This window comes from Salmo trutta, chromosome 29 (assembly GCF_901001165.1).
Source record: "Salmo trutta chromosome 29, fSalTru1.1, whole genome shotgun sequence".
NCBI classification, from domain to species: Eukaryota; Metazoa; Chordata; class Actinopteri; order Salmoniformes; family Salmonidae; genus Salmo; species Salmo trutta.
In genome coordinates this window covers 35,942,440-35,959,650 of record NC_042985.1, presented here as the reverse complement: position 1 = coordinate 35,959,650, position 17,211 = coordinate 35,942,440, and the positions used below count along the sequence as shown (strand labels likewise).

The following is a 17,211-nucleotide window of genomic DNA, read 5'->3' as shown; positions in this document are numbered from 1 at the left end:
TCACGTACAATGGCCAACTTCACTGCATCAAAACTACATCCCCATCAGCATCCTCAGGAACTCTGGTTCTTCTGTCCAAATATCAGACATGGGGCATATGGAATGTCCACCTGAGAAATCGGGTAGGTTACTATTCTGTCCTCTTACAAGTGAAAATAAAATGACACATCTCATTACTGTGTGACCTGAGTGCACTTATTCCTTTACACATGCACTTTAGTTTTCAATATTTGAGTTCAGTGGCATCTGTACGTTATTGTACAGTTGTATAGTATTTCACTTATTAATTACCAATGACATGTAGGCGTATGCAATATTATCACACTCACTGTACATCACAAAACCACACTCCCCCATGTTTGAGAAATTTTTGAAGCAAGACTTTGGTTGACATCTGATGCTTTTTTGAAATGTACCAATATTCTGAGGAACGACCGCATCTGTCTGCCTACAGTATAAAAACTGCACGTCTATCATGTTCACAACAGACTGATCCTGGGCATCCTGCAGTCATTCACCATGGCACCCGTCTTTGTGCTGACCATTTTCATCGCCGTTCTCTGCTCAGTTCAGGGCCGATCTACAGGGGTAAGTGTCTATCTGAGACTATTGGGAAAACCCTGTGCATGATGAATTATTTGCGTTTTAAACATTTTAACCTATTTTGTTGCATATTTCCTTCTGCTGTTGGCATACAGAAAGCTTCACTTGAAAGGAGTGAAGAGGACATGGAAATTGGTGTGTTCATCCTGTCTTTATAAACATTTAGTTGCTGACATTGTATTATGTATCTAAATATCATGTTCCATAAATTAAACCTGGTTTTATTAATCATTCATTGTTAGAATGTATATGACGTACAGTACCAGTCAAAAGTTTGGACACACCTACTCTTTCAAGGCTTTTTCTTCATTTGCACAATTTTCTACATTGTAGAATAATAGTGAAGACATCAAAACTATGAAATAACACATGGAATCATGTAGTAACCAAAAAGTGTTAAACAAATCAAAATATATTTGAGAATCTTCAAAGTAGCCAACCTTTGTCTTGATGACAGCTTTGCATACTCTTGGCATTCTCTCAACCAGCTTCATGAGGTCGTCACATGGAATGCATTTTGAAAAACTGGTGTGCCTTGTTAAATACATTTGTGGAATTTCTTTCTTAATGCGTTAGAGCCAATCAGTTGTGTTGTGACAAGGTAGGGGTGGTATACAGAAGATAGCCCTATTTGGTAAAAGACCAATTCCAATTAATGGCAAGAACAGCTCAAACAAGAAAAGAGAAATGACGAAGTTTCTTCAAGTGCAGTCGCAAACACCATCAAGCGCTATGATGAAACGGGCTCTCGTGAAGACCCCCACAGGAAAGGAAAACTCAGAGTTACCTATGCTGCAGTTAATTAGAGTTACCAGCCTGAGAAATTGCAGCCCAAATAAATGCTTCAGAGGTCAAGTAACAGAGGAGACTGCATGAAACAGGCCTTCATGGTTGAATTGCAGCAAAGAAACAACTACTAAGAGACCCCAATAAGAAGAGCCTTGCTTGGACCAAAAAGATGAGCAATGGACAATAGACCGGTGGAAATCTGTCCTTTGGTCTGAGTCCAAATTTGAGAATTTTGGTTCGAACCGCTGTGTCTTTGTGAGATGCAGAGAAGGTGAACGGATGATGTCTGCATGTGTGGTTCCCACCGTGAAGCATGGAGTAGGAGGTGTGATGGTGTGGGGGTGCTTTACTGGTGACACTGTCAGTTATTTATTTAGAATTCAAGGCACACTTAACCAGCATGGCTACCACAGCATTCTGCAGCAATACGCCATCCCATCTGGTTTGCGCTTAGTGGGACTCATTTGTTTTTCAACAGGACAATGACCCAACACACCTCCAGGCTGTGTAAGGGCTATTTGACTAAGAAGGAAAGTGATGGAGTGCTGCATCAGATGACCTGGCCTCCACAATCCCCCGACCTCAACCCATTTGAGATGGTTGGGATGAGAGTGAAGGAAAACCAACAAGTGCTTAGCGTTTGTGGGAACTCCTTCAAGACTGTTGCAAAAGCATTCCAGGTGAAGCTGGTTGAGAGAATGCCAAGCGTGTGCAAAGCTGTCAAGACAAAGTGTGGCTACTTCGAAGAATCTCAAGTATAAAATATGTTGAACAATCTTTTTGGTTACTACATGATCCCATATGTGTTATTTAATAGTTTTGATGTCATCACTATTATTTTACAATGTAGAAAAGAGAAAAATAAAAACACTTGAATGAGTGGCTGTGTCTAAACGTTTGACTGGTACAACATATTATCTTATTGTAATATTAGGGACACAGTTGCATTTAAGCAATTTTTTTTATCCCATTCCGCAGACAGCACCCGCACCAATAGCATTGAAGAGGAGGATTTTTCTGCTTCAACGCTCATTGAGAAGGCCAACAGAAATCTTGGTAAGGCAGCCTGTATATTCCTACCCTGCATTTAATGACACCGAGAATGAAACACAGATAATAACCTTCACTTGGTGTTGTTTTCTAGGGAAAAGACTTGACGAGCCACTAGTCATGTTTGGGGATATTGCAGTAAATACTGGGTTCATGAACGCTGACCCCTGCACAGCTCACACCTGCAAATGGCCGAAGTCCTCTAATGGGAACGTTTACGTGCCCTATGTGATCTCTAATCAATACTGTAAATATTTTCTTCTCTGAAATTATTTTCTTCTGAGCTTAATGGTTTGGTTTTACTATACTATATGAGTCTGTGTGTGCGTGTGTGTATTGAGTTTCTGACTTTCTTGTTGCTCCATTGAGCAGCGCCCCGGGAGAGGTCCGTTATTGAAGGTGGGCTGCAAACCTTTGCAGCATCAACCTGCGTCCGATTCTTTCCCCGAACCAATCAGAGGGACTTTGTGGACATCCAGTCTCTGTCAGGGTATGACCGCTGCACATTACGAGACCTGTTATACTTGTCTTCTGCCACTCTTATTTACTTAGTGTTTACATGACAATTTACTTTACTGTTATTGCTACAAAAAACAACACTTTATTACTTTTAGAAATGACCTTTATTTCTTCCGTATACACTCTTGTTTGTAGCTGTTACTCGTATGTTGGACGCCAGAAAAATGGCCAGGTGGTGTCTCTGAATAGGAACGGATGTGTCCATCTGTCTGTGGTGCAGCATGAACTGCTGCACGCCTTGGGCTTCAACCACGAGCATTCGCGCATTGACCGTGACAGCCATGTTCAAATCCTGACTCAGAACATTTTGCCTGGTTAGTGCTTTCTACATCCACAGATGCTGAATTTATAATATATATTTTTAAATAACTTTGTAGGTAAATAATAAATACTATTGTTTACAAGATATGTAAATATTATTCCTGCCCATTTTGAGTAAGACATATTAGTAAAACTTTAATAACTTGAATGTAAACTTTAGTGTACTACTATCTGATTATAATAATACATTAGTATTTCATTATTTGTAAACATGTAGAAACACTGACATGGATTTATAAGCTTTTCAATTAATAAGCATTTATAACATTCATAATAATCTGTAAAGCATTTCTTTATAAGCGTGACTTATTCATGAAAGTTATTATACTGTGTAAGAAAATGATTTATCATGCATTTTCCATCATAGGAATGGAATCCAATTTCGACAAGGTCGACACGATAAACTTGGGGACTCCATATGACTATAATTCTGTCATGCAATACTCAAGGTAAGTTGAGGACATAATGGAAAGGTTTTCTTTACTGCAATAACAGCTATAATGTTGTATGGCTAAAATAATTTGACCTTTCATAGTCTACTCATGTCATCCTTTAATTGCAATTGATGGTGTGCGAGCTTTCTGCCCAATGTTGTCTGGTTCCAGGTTTGCCTTCTCCAAGAACAATCAGCCCACCATTCTTCCAATCCCTGACAATAATGCAGTTATTGGCCAGGCAACTCAGATGAGCCCTATGGACATTCTGCGGATCAATCGTCTCTATAAATGCTGTAAGTGATTTTCTAAGGAGATCTGTTTATCATAACTGTTGTGATTATTATACCTGCCTGTATGCTTCACGATACCGTTGCTCAATCAATTTGAGATATTTGGGAATCTAGTATTTGAATTGAATTGAGTGATATTCTGTATTTATACTGTTATAAATTGGTGTACAGATTATTTTTTAAAGCCTTGAGCACCATCAACTCAAAAGGCAGAAATACAGCATGTCAATTCTAAAAATATTTTATTTTTCCCTTCTCTTTTATTAGGAAAGCAGGTGGACTGATTTGAAAAGTGCGACGGTAGAGCGTCTGCTGAGGATTGTAACTGCAGTTATAGCTTGCTTTTCAACTTTGAACATGAATATAAGAAACAAATGATAATTTATGCTGATAGAATGAATTGAGATGCAGATCTGTATCCGTATATCAGATCTGTTATGGCTTATCATAGATAGAACATTGGTATGGCAAAGCAAAGTACTGTAGTCTACTGAAACATTATCACAATAAACATGTGTAGCAACGTGTATTTGATAGCCCGTTCTACGTTTGTTATGGTTTATGTTTATTTTTCTGATTGCAAAGGGTACATTGATGGTGATTATCCTATAACGTGCACAGGTGTGCAAGTGGATTAGTGGGTAAAACAAAAACCTTCTGTATATTTTTAGGGGAGTTAACAAGGCTATCTCACCTAAGACTACAGTAATAACACATGTCCCAACTCCCACACGCACAGAATATCGTGTATTATACAGCAAATTTAACACTCTGTTACTTTTGCATTTTGGAAGTCTGAAACAACGACATGAGCTTAAAATCGTTGTAGAGTGAGTGTCCAGTAATACTTTACAACATGGTTCCATTTGTAAAAGGTTTATAAAGGGCGTATAATTAGGTTATTAATGATTATTTCAGCATTTGTAAATGCATTTTTTTGCATTATAAACCATTAATTAAGATGAACCTTTATATATTGTCATGCAACTTTATTTCTCACTTTTTGGTGTGATGCATTGGTGTTCTGTTCCATGAACAGAGGAGGATGGTTTTAATGATGTGTCTTGATCCACTTTTGATGCCCTGGTCAAATGTACATTATTCAATCATTCCTAATATATTACCTCTTACCAGATGATATAAACACAGGTAATACCTTTGATTGGTGAAACAGTGGAGGAGGTATCCTCTCACAACGTTGAATATTATTGTTATCACACCCACCACGCACTGACTGAATATGTTTAACAAAGTGTTGAATCTTCTCTCATGTGTGTCGCGATGATTACCCAATACTGCCTATAAGTACAGTATATCTAAGCTCTGAGTGAACTCTAAAATCATCTAGAAATGACTTACTCACATGTACCTAATAAGGTATATCTTATTTTAAAGTGACATACCTATGAATATTTATAACTGATTCATCAACATTTATAACTGCTAAAAGTATACCTTGTTTTAAAGTGGCAATCCACTGACCAGGAACAAATGAGTTACCAACATTTATAACTGCTGAAAATATATATTTAAAGAAAGTATAAACCTACTGACAATTTATTAAAGAGTTAGGTGGACTAATATTTATACCTTCTAAAAACATACTTTAAAAGGCAGTGGAAACCTTCTGCCAACTTGTGAATGAGTTGCAAATATTTATAACAGCATTTAATCTCCTCAAACAAGCAATACATAGTAAGAACAAAATGTAATTTAATAGAATGACACTTTGGGAAAACAATTTTAGCCTATCATTGGTATAGTGAGTAGCCTAGCTAATTCAGATAAACAGGGGGTTTGTTTTACTCCCCTTTTTAACATTACAAGTCAGAATATAAATTGGAAACAGATGAACTATTTAAAAATACAACATTAACATAGATGGTCCTCTTCTGTGTCTTTCTTGTCAAGCATTTTCCCATCCTGGAGTTTGAGACCTCATGGGAATTTAGCAATTTAGCAGACACTCTTGCTACACATAACTGTACTATCATCATTATCATGATTTATTCAATTTATGCTTAGCTAGTTATGTTATCCACTGCTAGCTAATAATAATAATAGCTAGCTAGTGTTTAACATTACTTGCTAACACTAATAGCTAGTTACCACAGATTAAAGGGGTTAGCTAATTATCACAATTTTTGCTAATACACTAGCTACTAATTAAGAGTCTGAGCGAAGAAAGCAGGCGATCATAAACAGTGCCTCTGGAAAGTATTCAGACCCCTTGACTTTTTCCACATTTTGTTATGTTACAGCCTTATTCTAAAATTGATTACATCGTTTTTTTCTCATCAATATACACAAAATACCCCATAATGACATCGCAAAAACAGGTTTTTAGTAATTTGAGCTAATTTATAAAAAAATGAAAACTGAAATAGCACATCTACATAAGTATTCAGACCCTCTGCTGAGTAATTTGTTAAAGCAGATCTTCTCAAGCTTTGTCAGGTTAGATGGGGGAGCATTGCTGCACATCTATTTTCAGGACTCTCCAGAGATGTTCGATTTGGTTTAAGTCCGGGCTTTGGCTTGGCTGCTCAAGGACATTCAGAGACTTGTCCCGATGCCACTCCTGCGTTGTCTTGGCTGTGTGCTTAGGGTCGTTGTCAGGTTGGAAGGTGAACCTTCACCCCAGTCGGAAGGCCTGAGCGCTCTGGAGCAGGTTTTTCTCTCTGTACTTTGCTCCGTTCATCTTTGCCTTAGTCCTGACTAGTCTGCAAAATGGTTCTGGAAGGTTCTCCCATCTCCACAGAGGAACTCTGGAGCTCTGTCAGAGTGACCATCAGGTTCTTGGTCACCTCCCTGAGCTAGGCCCTTGTCCCCTGATTTCTCTGTTTGGCCCGGACAGCCAGCTGTAGGAAGAGTCTTGGTGGTTCCAAACTTCTTCCATTTAAAAATGATGGAGGCCACTGTGTTCTTGGATACTTTCAATGCTGCAGAAATGTTTTGGTACCCTTCTGTGCCTCGGCACAATCCTGTCTCGGAGCTCTACGGACAATTCCTTCAACCTCATGGCTTTGTTTTTGCTCTGATATGCACTGTCAACTGTGGGACCTTATATACTGTAGACAGGTGTATGCCTTTCCAAATAATGTCCAATCAATTGAATTTACCACAGGTGGACTCCAATCAAGTTGTAGAAACAACTCAAGGATGATCAATGGAAACAGACTGCACCTGTGCTCAATTTCGAGTCTCATAGCAAATGGTCTGAATACTTATGTAAATAAGGTATTTCTGTTTTTAACCAGTTTTTGCTTTGTCATTATGAGTTATTGTGTGTAGATTTCTAAGATAAAAAAAAAATGCATTTTAGAATAAGGCTGTAACGTAACAAAATGTGGAAAATGTCAAGGGGTCTGAATACCTTCCGCAGACACTGTAAGTATGATTTATTTACTTTGAAGAACTGCTAAAATAGTGATTTTGTCAGACAGCACATGACCTTGCTGGAAACCTTCACAATCTTCTCCAGTCTGTTCTTGTTGCACACGTTCAAATGACTAAACCAGGCCACCATAGAGAAAGACTGAGTATATAAACACAACAGTAAGGAGAGATTGCTACTTTTTTTTTAACTTTTTTACTTTTCTGCACAACATTTGACTCTTTCATTACGCTATGTGTTCAGGTAAATGTAATATCTATGTTGAATGAGAGAACCCACTGACACGTGATTGAGTGTTTGGGCTGCCATCAAAGAGTTCACAGCAGCCGATATTACATCAGAAGTATTCACAAGGTGTTATTGTGGTCCCTTGCGGCTCAATTGGTGTAGCTTGCACTTGAAATGCAAAGGTTGAGGGGTTTAATTCCCACGGGGGACGAGTGCGAACTAATAAGTTTGCACTCACTTCTGTAAGTCGCTCTGGATAAGAGCTTCTGCTAAATTACTAAATGTCACCCCTGATATATTTCACCTGTCTTGTGCTTGTCTCCACCCCGTTCCAGGTGTTGCACATTTTCCCCATTATCCCCTGTACCTTTATACATGTGTTTTCTGTTTGTCTGTTGCCAATTCGTCTTGTCTCGTCTGGCCTACCAGCGTGTTTTTTCCCGTAATCCTGTTCTCTCCAGTCCCTGTTTTCTAGGTTCTTCTGGTTTTGACCATTCTGCCTGCCCTGACCCTGAGCCTGCCTACTGTTCTGTACCTTACTGACTCTGTTCTGGATTACTGACCTCTGCCTGCCCTTGACCTGTCGTTTGACTGCCCCCTGTTTTGTCAATAAACATCTGCAATTCGAACTGTCTGCATCTGGGTCTTATCCTAAGTAGTGATACTAAAATGTTATTTGAGGGGACTTTTGGAGACTGCCAACATGTGAATTCGATTTGTTTTCAAATTTGTTCAATAAGAAAATTACAAAATACTTATAACACAACTGTCACACCTCAATGTATACCTACTATTTCTGAATATGAACAAATGCAATGAATAAAACCAGAAGAAATAAAAATCTAACATTAAATATGAGGCTTCATTAATTGAATTACTTATATGCATCCTGAAAAGGAAGAATGACACACAGAGAAGGGGACACCTGTTTGGAAATCCTCAAGGTCATACATATTTAGCCATGATATGATGTCATGGTACAAAATGTTAACATACACAACTCACACGTCATGTTTCACACACGTTTCAAGGATTTCCTATAGAACTCCCACCTGATTTGCAGCAACCTCGACTCAAGTCAAAATGTCCTGACCTGTCAGCATATTTTTGTGCCCGTTTTCACTTATTTGGGGGTCCGTTATCTACTTGTATATGCCTGATGAAAGAGTATAAAAAACAAGCCTAACTACTGCCATTTCACCCATTCCTTGTCAGAGCTCTGAGGTAAGCGCTGTGCTCAGTATTCGTACTGTATGTGTATGAGCTGCAATGACTAACACTATAGCTGGTTTTAACGGTTTTCCCTTTGTGTTTGCATGTATCCTACAGTCCTTTTATCCTACAGCCAGGGTCTCCTGGCTCTGATGATGGTGTCCTCTGCCTGGGTTGAGAAACTGACTGAGGTGCGATGTAGTAGGGAGTTGTAGTTTCCAACAGGCCAGAATTCTACATATTTTAGCACAGGAAATGTGGTAATTAACTACAATGACCATAATCCATTGCGTGCCCGCTTAAACTTGTTTGGTCTTTGAGGAGCAGACTCGGAGACTGAGAGAAGAAAGAACAATAGATCGAGAGGGTTAGAAAGCAGTTGCTTGCTGAGCCTGAAAATGCCTGATCCATGTGATTGATAGTTGGTATTCCGCAGTCATATAAGTATGCTTATTTACTTTGAAGAACTACTCAAATTGTGATTTTGTCAGAAAGCATAGGCACTAGTTGTGTAGAGATGAGATGACTTGGAATTAAATAGTAAAGTAAACTAATGTGAATAAATTATGTTTAATAAGTGATAAATCAAATCAAATTGTATTGGTCACATACACATATTTAACAGATGTTATTGTGGTTGTAGCAAAATGCTTGTGTTCCTAGCTCCAAGAGTGTATTACTATCTAACAATTCACAACAATACACACAAGTAAGATGGCGCCAACAGATGTGGCAGCTCTGCTTCTAGCTCCTAAGCAACTTTGCAGTATTTTGTTTCTTATATTAGTGTATAGGAGATGTTGTATCCACTGTGACTATTAAAACCTACCCAATGCATGTGCAGACCAGCTGGCTGCACGCTGCCCTATCCAATCTGGATTTGTGTTCCATTATTAAAGTCAGCAGTGATTCCATATCTATGTATATAGAGCAGTAGTCTCTAAGGTGCAGGGTTGAGTAGGGTGGGAGCTGGCAAGTGATGGCAATTTAACGGTCTGATGGCCTTGAGATAGAAGCTGTTTTTCAGTCTCTCGGTCCCACCTTTGATGCAGCTGTACTGACCTTGCCTTCTGGACGATATCGGGGTGAACAGGCTGTGGCTCGGGTGGTTGATGTCCTTGATTATCTTTTTGGCCTTCCTGTGACATCGGGGCTAGAGGGCAGACAGTGTGCCCCATGTGATGCGTTGGGAGAGCCCTTCCCTCTGGAGAGCCCTTCGGTTGCTGGCGGTGCAGTTGCCATACCAGGCGGTGATACAGCCCGACAGGATGCTCTCAATTGTGCATCTATAAAGGTTTGTGAGGGTCTTCTTCACCACACTGTCTGTGTGGGTGGACCATTTCAGATTGTCAGTAATGTGTACGCAGAGGAACTTGAAGTTTTCCACCTTCTCCACTGCGGTCCCGTCAATGTGGATAGGGGTTTGCTCCCTCTGCTTTTTCCTGAAGTCAACCATCAGCTCCTTCATTTTTGTGACGTTGGGGGAGAGGTTATTTCCTGGCACCACTCCACCAGGGCCCTCACCTCCTCCCTGTAGTCTCTCGTCATTGTTGGTAATGGTTGTGTGGTCTACAAACTTGATTGAGTTGGAGGCGTGTGTGGCCACGCAGTCATAGCTGAATAGGGAGTACAGGAGGGGGCTGAGTGTGCACCCTTGTGGGGGCCTTGTGTTGAGGATCAGTGAAGTGGAGGTGTTGTTACCTCCATTCAACACCTGGGGGCAGCCTGTCAGGAAGTCTAGGACCCAGTTGCACAGGGCGGGTTTCAGACCCAGGGCCCCAAGCTTGTTGATGAGCTTGGAGGTACTATGGTGTTGAAGTTTGAGCTATAGTCAATGAACGCCATTCTTACATAGGTATTCCTCTTGTCCAGGCACAAGCATTTCACTACACTCGCATTAACATCTGCTAACCATGTGTATGTGACCAATAACATTTGATTTGATTTAATGCATAGTACATTTAAAGTAAAAAAAATGTTTACCCTACGTTCAAAGGTTAGATAACTAGTTAGCTACAGTGCTAATCCAAGAAGCTAGCGAAACGAATTGCATGGAAATTCTAGCATGTTGATGTTATCTAGCAAAGCTACCTAACCAGCAAACATGATATTCTTAGCTAGATAACTATATAATGCAAAAGATTATCTCATGCTAAATCGTCTAGCAACAACTTTTTAGGTTTTCACCTAATGCTAGCTAGCTAGCTAACGATTCCTAGCTAGCTAGGTAGTTTCTTTTGCACAATCTCTTCTGTCTGACCTTTACACACTTCTGTCCATCCTTTTACGACACACTGTCACTTCATGTCAGTGTCAACAAAATACTCGGCACGTTCCAGGCCGTCTTTTTTTCAAGTTTGTTTCACAGATGGGCAGATCACACAGATTCAGGGGAAATCCGCAAATACCAATAATATGGCTTGAAATCTTCAGATGAAGTCTTCATTCCTGGAATAAATAAGTGTACCAATGCAACATCAGAGTTTCAAACGTGGAGCAAGGCACATCATGGGAGTTGACCATTGGTCTGAAAACCAACCATTTCTGTTCCTGCAGAAGGCCGCAGTTCCCTGACAGTACTCCAGGGCACGTTCTCAGAGCTTGTGGGGAAACACCTTGCAGGCATATTCACGGTAATTTTCAATCTCTCCTTGTCCCAATCTGTAATATTTTGGGATGTGAGCACTCAGTTTGTTTGTTTGACCTGACGCAGATCAGTTTCTGATCTAAATGTTTTCATTAAAATGGTGAATTGCGAGCTTTAACAGTGTGCAGGCCTTAACGCGACAATCCCAGCCGCACTATACCCTCTCCCATTTGCATGCTCCTTCAACAGATCCCTAGACGACACGATCTCAATTGCTCTCCACACTGCTCTCACCCACCTAGATAAGAGGAATATCTATGTGAGTACGCTGTTCATTGACTACAGCTCAGTGTTCAACAACTTTATCCCCTCCAAGCTCGTCACCAAACTTAGGACACTGGGTCTGAACACCTCCCTCTGCAACTGAATCCTAGTTTCTTGACAGGCCAACCCCAGGTGGTGAGGGTAGGGAACATCACGTCCACACCGCTGACCCGTAACACAGGGGCTCCACAGGGGTGTGTGCTTAGTCCCCTCCTGTACTCCCTATTCAACCACAACTGTGTGGCCACGCACATCTCCAACACCATTATCAAGTTCGCTGACGATGCAACGGTGGTAGGCCTGATTACCGGCGGAAATGAGTCAGCCTACAGGGAGGAGATCAGGCCCTCTATATCAAACGGTGGAAAAGAAGGCCCAGATAATCGTCAAACACCCCAACCACCCAAGCCATAGACTGTTTTCTCTGCTACAGAACGGCAACAGGTACAGGTGCATCAATTTCTACACCAACAGGCTCTTGAACGGCTTCTATTCCCAAGCAATATGACTAATAAATAGCTAACAAAATTGCTACACGGACTTGCAGCTTTATTGATATTTTATTTAAATATTTGCACTGTCTTTATGCAAACTCACAGGGCTCTACAGTACATACTCACACACACTGTCACTCCAACACATACAAACACCCACTCCATCACTTGCTCACTCACACATAATATGCACATACAATTTATACTGACTCTACAGACCCGCACACCCATTCACAGGCAAGCTGCTTCTACTCTGTTTATCTTAAATCTCGTTGCCTCGTCCTCTAACCCCCATACATACTGTATCTACCTCCATCACTCCAGTATCCCTGCACATGTAAATTTGGTATTGGAACTGACTTAAATATTTCCTGTATATTTGCTTACTTACTTTATTGTGTATTTCATATTTCCTTGTGTGTTTTTTTTCTAATAATACAGTGTTATTGACTGCGTTGTTGGGTTTTCAGTTTGCAAGGAAATCATTTTACTGTACTTGTACATGTGACATTAAAACCTGTTTAGGATAGGGGGCAGTATTTTCACGGCCGGATGAAAAAACGTACCCGATTTAAACTGGTTAGTACTCTTGCCCAGAAACGAGAATATGCATATTATTAGTAGATTTGGATAGAAAACAATCGAAAGTTTCTAAAACTGTTTGAATGGTGTCTGTGAGTATAACAGAACTCACGTGGCAGGCAAAAACCTGAGACAATTCCAAGCAGGAAGTGGACTGTCTGAGAATTGTAGTTCTTCTTTTGATTCTCTATCGAAACTACAGTATCTGTGGGGTTACGTTGCACTTTCTAAGGCTTCCATTGGCTGTCTAAAGCCTTCAGAAAGCGGATTGAGCCGTCTCCTGTCTCTGGGCAGAGTATAGTAGCTCAGTTTCTCAGTGGTCTGCCTGGGGACAAAGAGATTGGATATGCGCATTCCCGCGAGCATACTGTTTTTTTCTTTTCCTCCTTGAATGAATACACTACAGTCCGGTTGGAATATTATCGCTATTTTACGAGAAAAATACCATAAAAATTGATTTTAAACAGCGTTTGACATGCTTCTAAGTACGGTAATGGAACATTTTGAATTTTTTGTCTCGAAATGTGCTCGCGCGTTACCCTTTGGATAGTGACCATAATGCACAAAGAAAACTGAGGTATTTGGACATAACTATGGATTATTTGGAACAAAAACAACATTTCTTGTGGAAGTAGCAGTCCTGGGAGTGCATTCTGACGAAGATCAGCAAAGATAATACAATATTTCTAATACTAATTCTGAGTTTAGTTTGCCCCGAACTTGGCGGGTGTCAAAATAGCTAGCCGTGATGGCTGAGCTATGTACTCAGAATGTTGAAAAATGTGCTTTCGCCGAAAAGCTATTTTAAAATCTGACGTAGCGATTGCATAAAGGAGTTCTGTATCTATAATTCATAAAATAATTGTTGTGTATTTTGTCAACGTTTATGATGAGTAATTTTGTAAATTCACCGGAAGTTTTTGGTGGGAATACATGTTCTGAACATCACACGCCAATGTAAAAAGCTGTTTTTGGATATAAATATGAACTTGATTGAACAAAACATACATGTATTGTATAACATAATGTCCTAGGAGTGTCATCTGATGAAGATCATCAAATGTTAGTGCTTCATTTAGCTGTGTTTGGGTTTTTGTGACATATATGCTTGCTTGGAAAATGGCTGTGTGATTATTTTGGTCTATGTACTCTCCTAACATAATCTAATGTTTTGCTTTCACTGTAAAGCCTTTTTGAAATCGGACATTGTGCTTAGATTAACAAGAGTCTTATCTTTAAAATGGTGTAAAATAGTCATATGTTTGAAAAATGGAAATTATTGCATTTTTGAGGTTTTTGTATTTTGCGCCACGCTGTTCCATTGGATATTGGCTAGGGCTTCCGCTGGCGGAACGCCTAGATGCAACCGGTTAAAACCTATCCAGCAACTTCACACAGCCATTGAAGATGAGTGGGACAATATTCCACAGGCCACAATCAACAGGCCACAATCAACAACAGTCAACTCTATGCAAAGGAGATGTGTCGCTCTGCATGAGGCAAATGTTGGTTACACCAGATACTGACTGGTTTTCTGATCCACGCCCCTACTTTTTTTTAAAGGCTACTTCCTGAAAATCGAAGCGCCACTTTCATACAGTATAGTGCCTCATATGGTTACCAGCTATGGGGCCGAATGCGGAAGAAAATGTACATTTGTGATGTCTGAGATTAGTGTGGGAAACACTGGGCTAATGTTATTTGAGGGCCATCTCTGCAGAGTACAAAAGTAAGTACAAAAGCAATAGTTATTTGGACAAATTCAGTATCCCCCCGTTTCACACAGTTTCAAACTTTCGTCAATACTGAACACAACTCTGTTCTCAATTGGTCCAGTAGGTGGTAGTGTTGGACCTAACAGATGACAATGTTTGCTCATTAGTCTACAGGTGGGATCCCCAGTTGGGAGACAGGATTTTCTCTATGGGGATTTTTTCTTAATCCTCAATAGTTGTTATTATACTGTGCTCTATTATTGATGTTCTGCTTCTACACTGTAGGCTACATTTAATTTGTAGGCTACAGTGACTCCACACATCATATGTCCCATAATCCAATCCGGACAGCAAGCACCGTAAACACTTAATTAACATAAAAAGTAAAGGAGACTGAATTACTTGGTGTTACCTTAGATTATAGACTGTCACGGTGAAAACATTGATTCAATGGTTGTAAAGATAGAGAGAAGTCTGTCCGTGATAAAGAGATGCTCTATTTTTTGACACCACACAATGCAAGTTCTCCCGGCTCTAGTTTTATCTTATCTTGATTATTGTCCACTCATTAAGGTCAAGTGCTGCAAAGAAAGACCTAGTTAAGATACAGCCTGCCCAGAACAGAGCGGCACATCTGATTGTAGTCAGAGGGCTAATATTTATACTATTCTTGCCAGTGTCTCTTGACTAAGAGTTGAGGAAAGACTGACCGGGTAACTTCTTGTTTTTTTATAAGAAACATGAATGTGTTGGAACGTGACAATTAGATTGATGTTTTAGTTCCTTTGTGGAATTATTGTTAGCATCAAATAGGATAGTTGCCGTTCCTAATGTGTGTAGATGGGCAGATACATTTCCAACACAAATACAAGCAAGTAATGAAGATAGAAAAATTGTTTAAAGTATGCATTTTTTAATGACTATTACTTCATGTACAGTTCTGTTTAGTTTTTACATTGTATTTTCAACACTTTAGGTTTCAGCTTTATTTTACTAATTAAACTAAACTTAACTGTGTCACGCCCTGATCTGTTTCACCTGTCCCTTTGATTGTCTCCACCCCCTCCAGGTGTCGCTGATTTTCCCCAGTGTATTTATCCCTGTTTCCTTTCTCTCCGTAACAGTTCCTCTTGTATGTTTAGTCAAGTCAACCAGCGTGTTTTCCCCCGTACTCCGTTTCTATTTTCTTTTGCTAGTCTTTCTGGTTTTGACCACTGCCTGACCATCCTGCCTGCCCTTCGGTATCTATTGGGCTCTGAACGGGTTTTGACCTTTCGCCTGTACACAACCATTCTCTTGCATTTACATTTACGTCATTTAGCAGACGCTCTTATCCAGAGCGACTTACAAATTGGTGTATTACCCTTATGATATCCAGTGGAACAACCACTTTACAATAGTACATCTATATCTTTTTTTGGGGGGGGGGGGGGTTAGAAGGATTACTATATCCTATCCCAGGTATTCCTTAAAAAGGTGGGGTTTCAGGTGTCTACGGAAGGTGGTGATTGACTCCGCTGTCCTGGCGTCGTGAGGGAGCTTGTTCCACCATTGGGGTGCCAGAGCAGCGAACAGTTTTGACTGGGCTGAGCGGGAACTGTGCTTCCTCAGAGGTAGGGGGGCCAGCAGGCCAGAGGTGGATGAACGCAGCGCCCTTGTTTGGGTGTACGGCATGATCAGAGCCTGAAGGTACGGAGGTGCCGTTCCCCTCACAGCTCCGTAGGCAAGCACCATGGTCTTGTAGCAGATGCGAGCTTCAACTGGAAGCCAGTGGAGTGTGCGGAGGAGCGGGGTGACGTGAGAGAACTGGGGAAGGTTGAACACCAGACGGGCTGCGGCGTTCTGGATGAGTTGTAGGGGTTTAATGGCACAAGCAGGGAGCCCAGCCAACAGCGAGTTGCAGTAGTCCAGATGGGAGATGACAAGTGCCTGGATTAGGACCTGCGCCGCCTCCTGTGTAAGGCAGGGTCGTACTCTGCGAATGTTGTATAGCATGAACCTACAGGATCGGGTCACCGCCTTGATGTTAGCTACCCCTTTTTGGATTAATAAACATTGTAAGACTCCAACCATCTGCATCTGGGTCTCGCCTTGACAAACTGTTTTAATTTAGATTTCATGTGATCTTTAATGCATCTTTTATATTTTATTTGATCTTTGATGTACCTTTGTACAAGATCAAGAGCATCTCGGGAAAGTTACTGTCTGTGTTTTGTCTGGAAGAGTTTCTTCATGTGAGTGTGCAAAGACACCAACATTGTGCAAATAACTGAAGACATTCACTTACATTTTGTAAAAAAAAAAAAATTATGTCTCTCACATGGTAGAGGTTTGATATGACGACAACATAATGTGCTATCTTTTTCAGTCTGTGTTAACAAACTCCCATGGTCAGATAACATGCCTTATCAAGCGTAAAACATAACCTCCTAACATTATGCAACAGTTTCCATGAAAACAATACAGGAACAAAGCAAAAAGGTATTTCAACATTGATTTCATAACATAAACCACCTTTTGGGAGTTTGCTTAAGTCTCAACCTGCCAAAGGCCATCTGTCATGTCTGCTTAACGTTCACTGATACTGTCACGGGTGTCGTATGAATTGGATCAAAATGCAGCGGGTACGTGAATGCTCATAATACTTTTATTAGAACATTTAC

General features: G+C 40.4%; 1 protein-coding gene across 2 annotated transcripts; it reads left to right on the top strand.

The window, feature by feature from the left end:
- The first annotated feature begins 492 nt into the window (after positions 1-492).
- On the top strand, positions 493-4,551 carry LOC115167506 (low choriolytic enzyme-like). Of its 2 annotated transcripts, XM_029721961.1 has the most exons (9): positions 493-588; positions 699-738; positions 2,371-2,448; positions 2,537-2,689; positions 2,815-2,932; positions 3,097-3,275; positions 3,650-3,731; positions 3,888-4,012; positions 4,277-4,551. In XM_029721961.1, coding segments are annotated over exons 1-9 (846 nt in total). In that variant the 5' UTR covers positions 493-519; the 3' UTR covers positions 4,279-4,551. The 2 variants fall into 2 exon arrangements, with proteins under 2 accessions (XP_029577821.1, XP_029577820.1); XM_029721960.1 differs by lacking the exon at positions 4,277-4,551 and having other exon boundaries at positions 3,888-4,020.
- Positions 4,552-17,211: the final 12,660 nt, after the last annotated feature.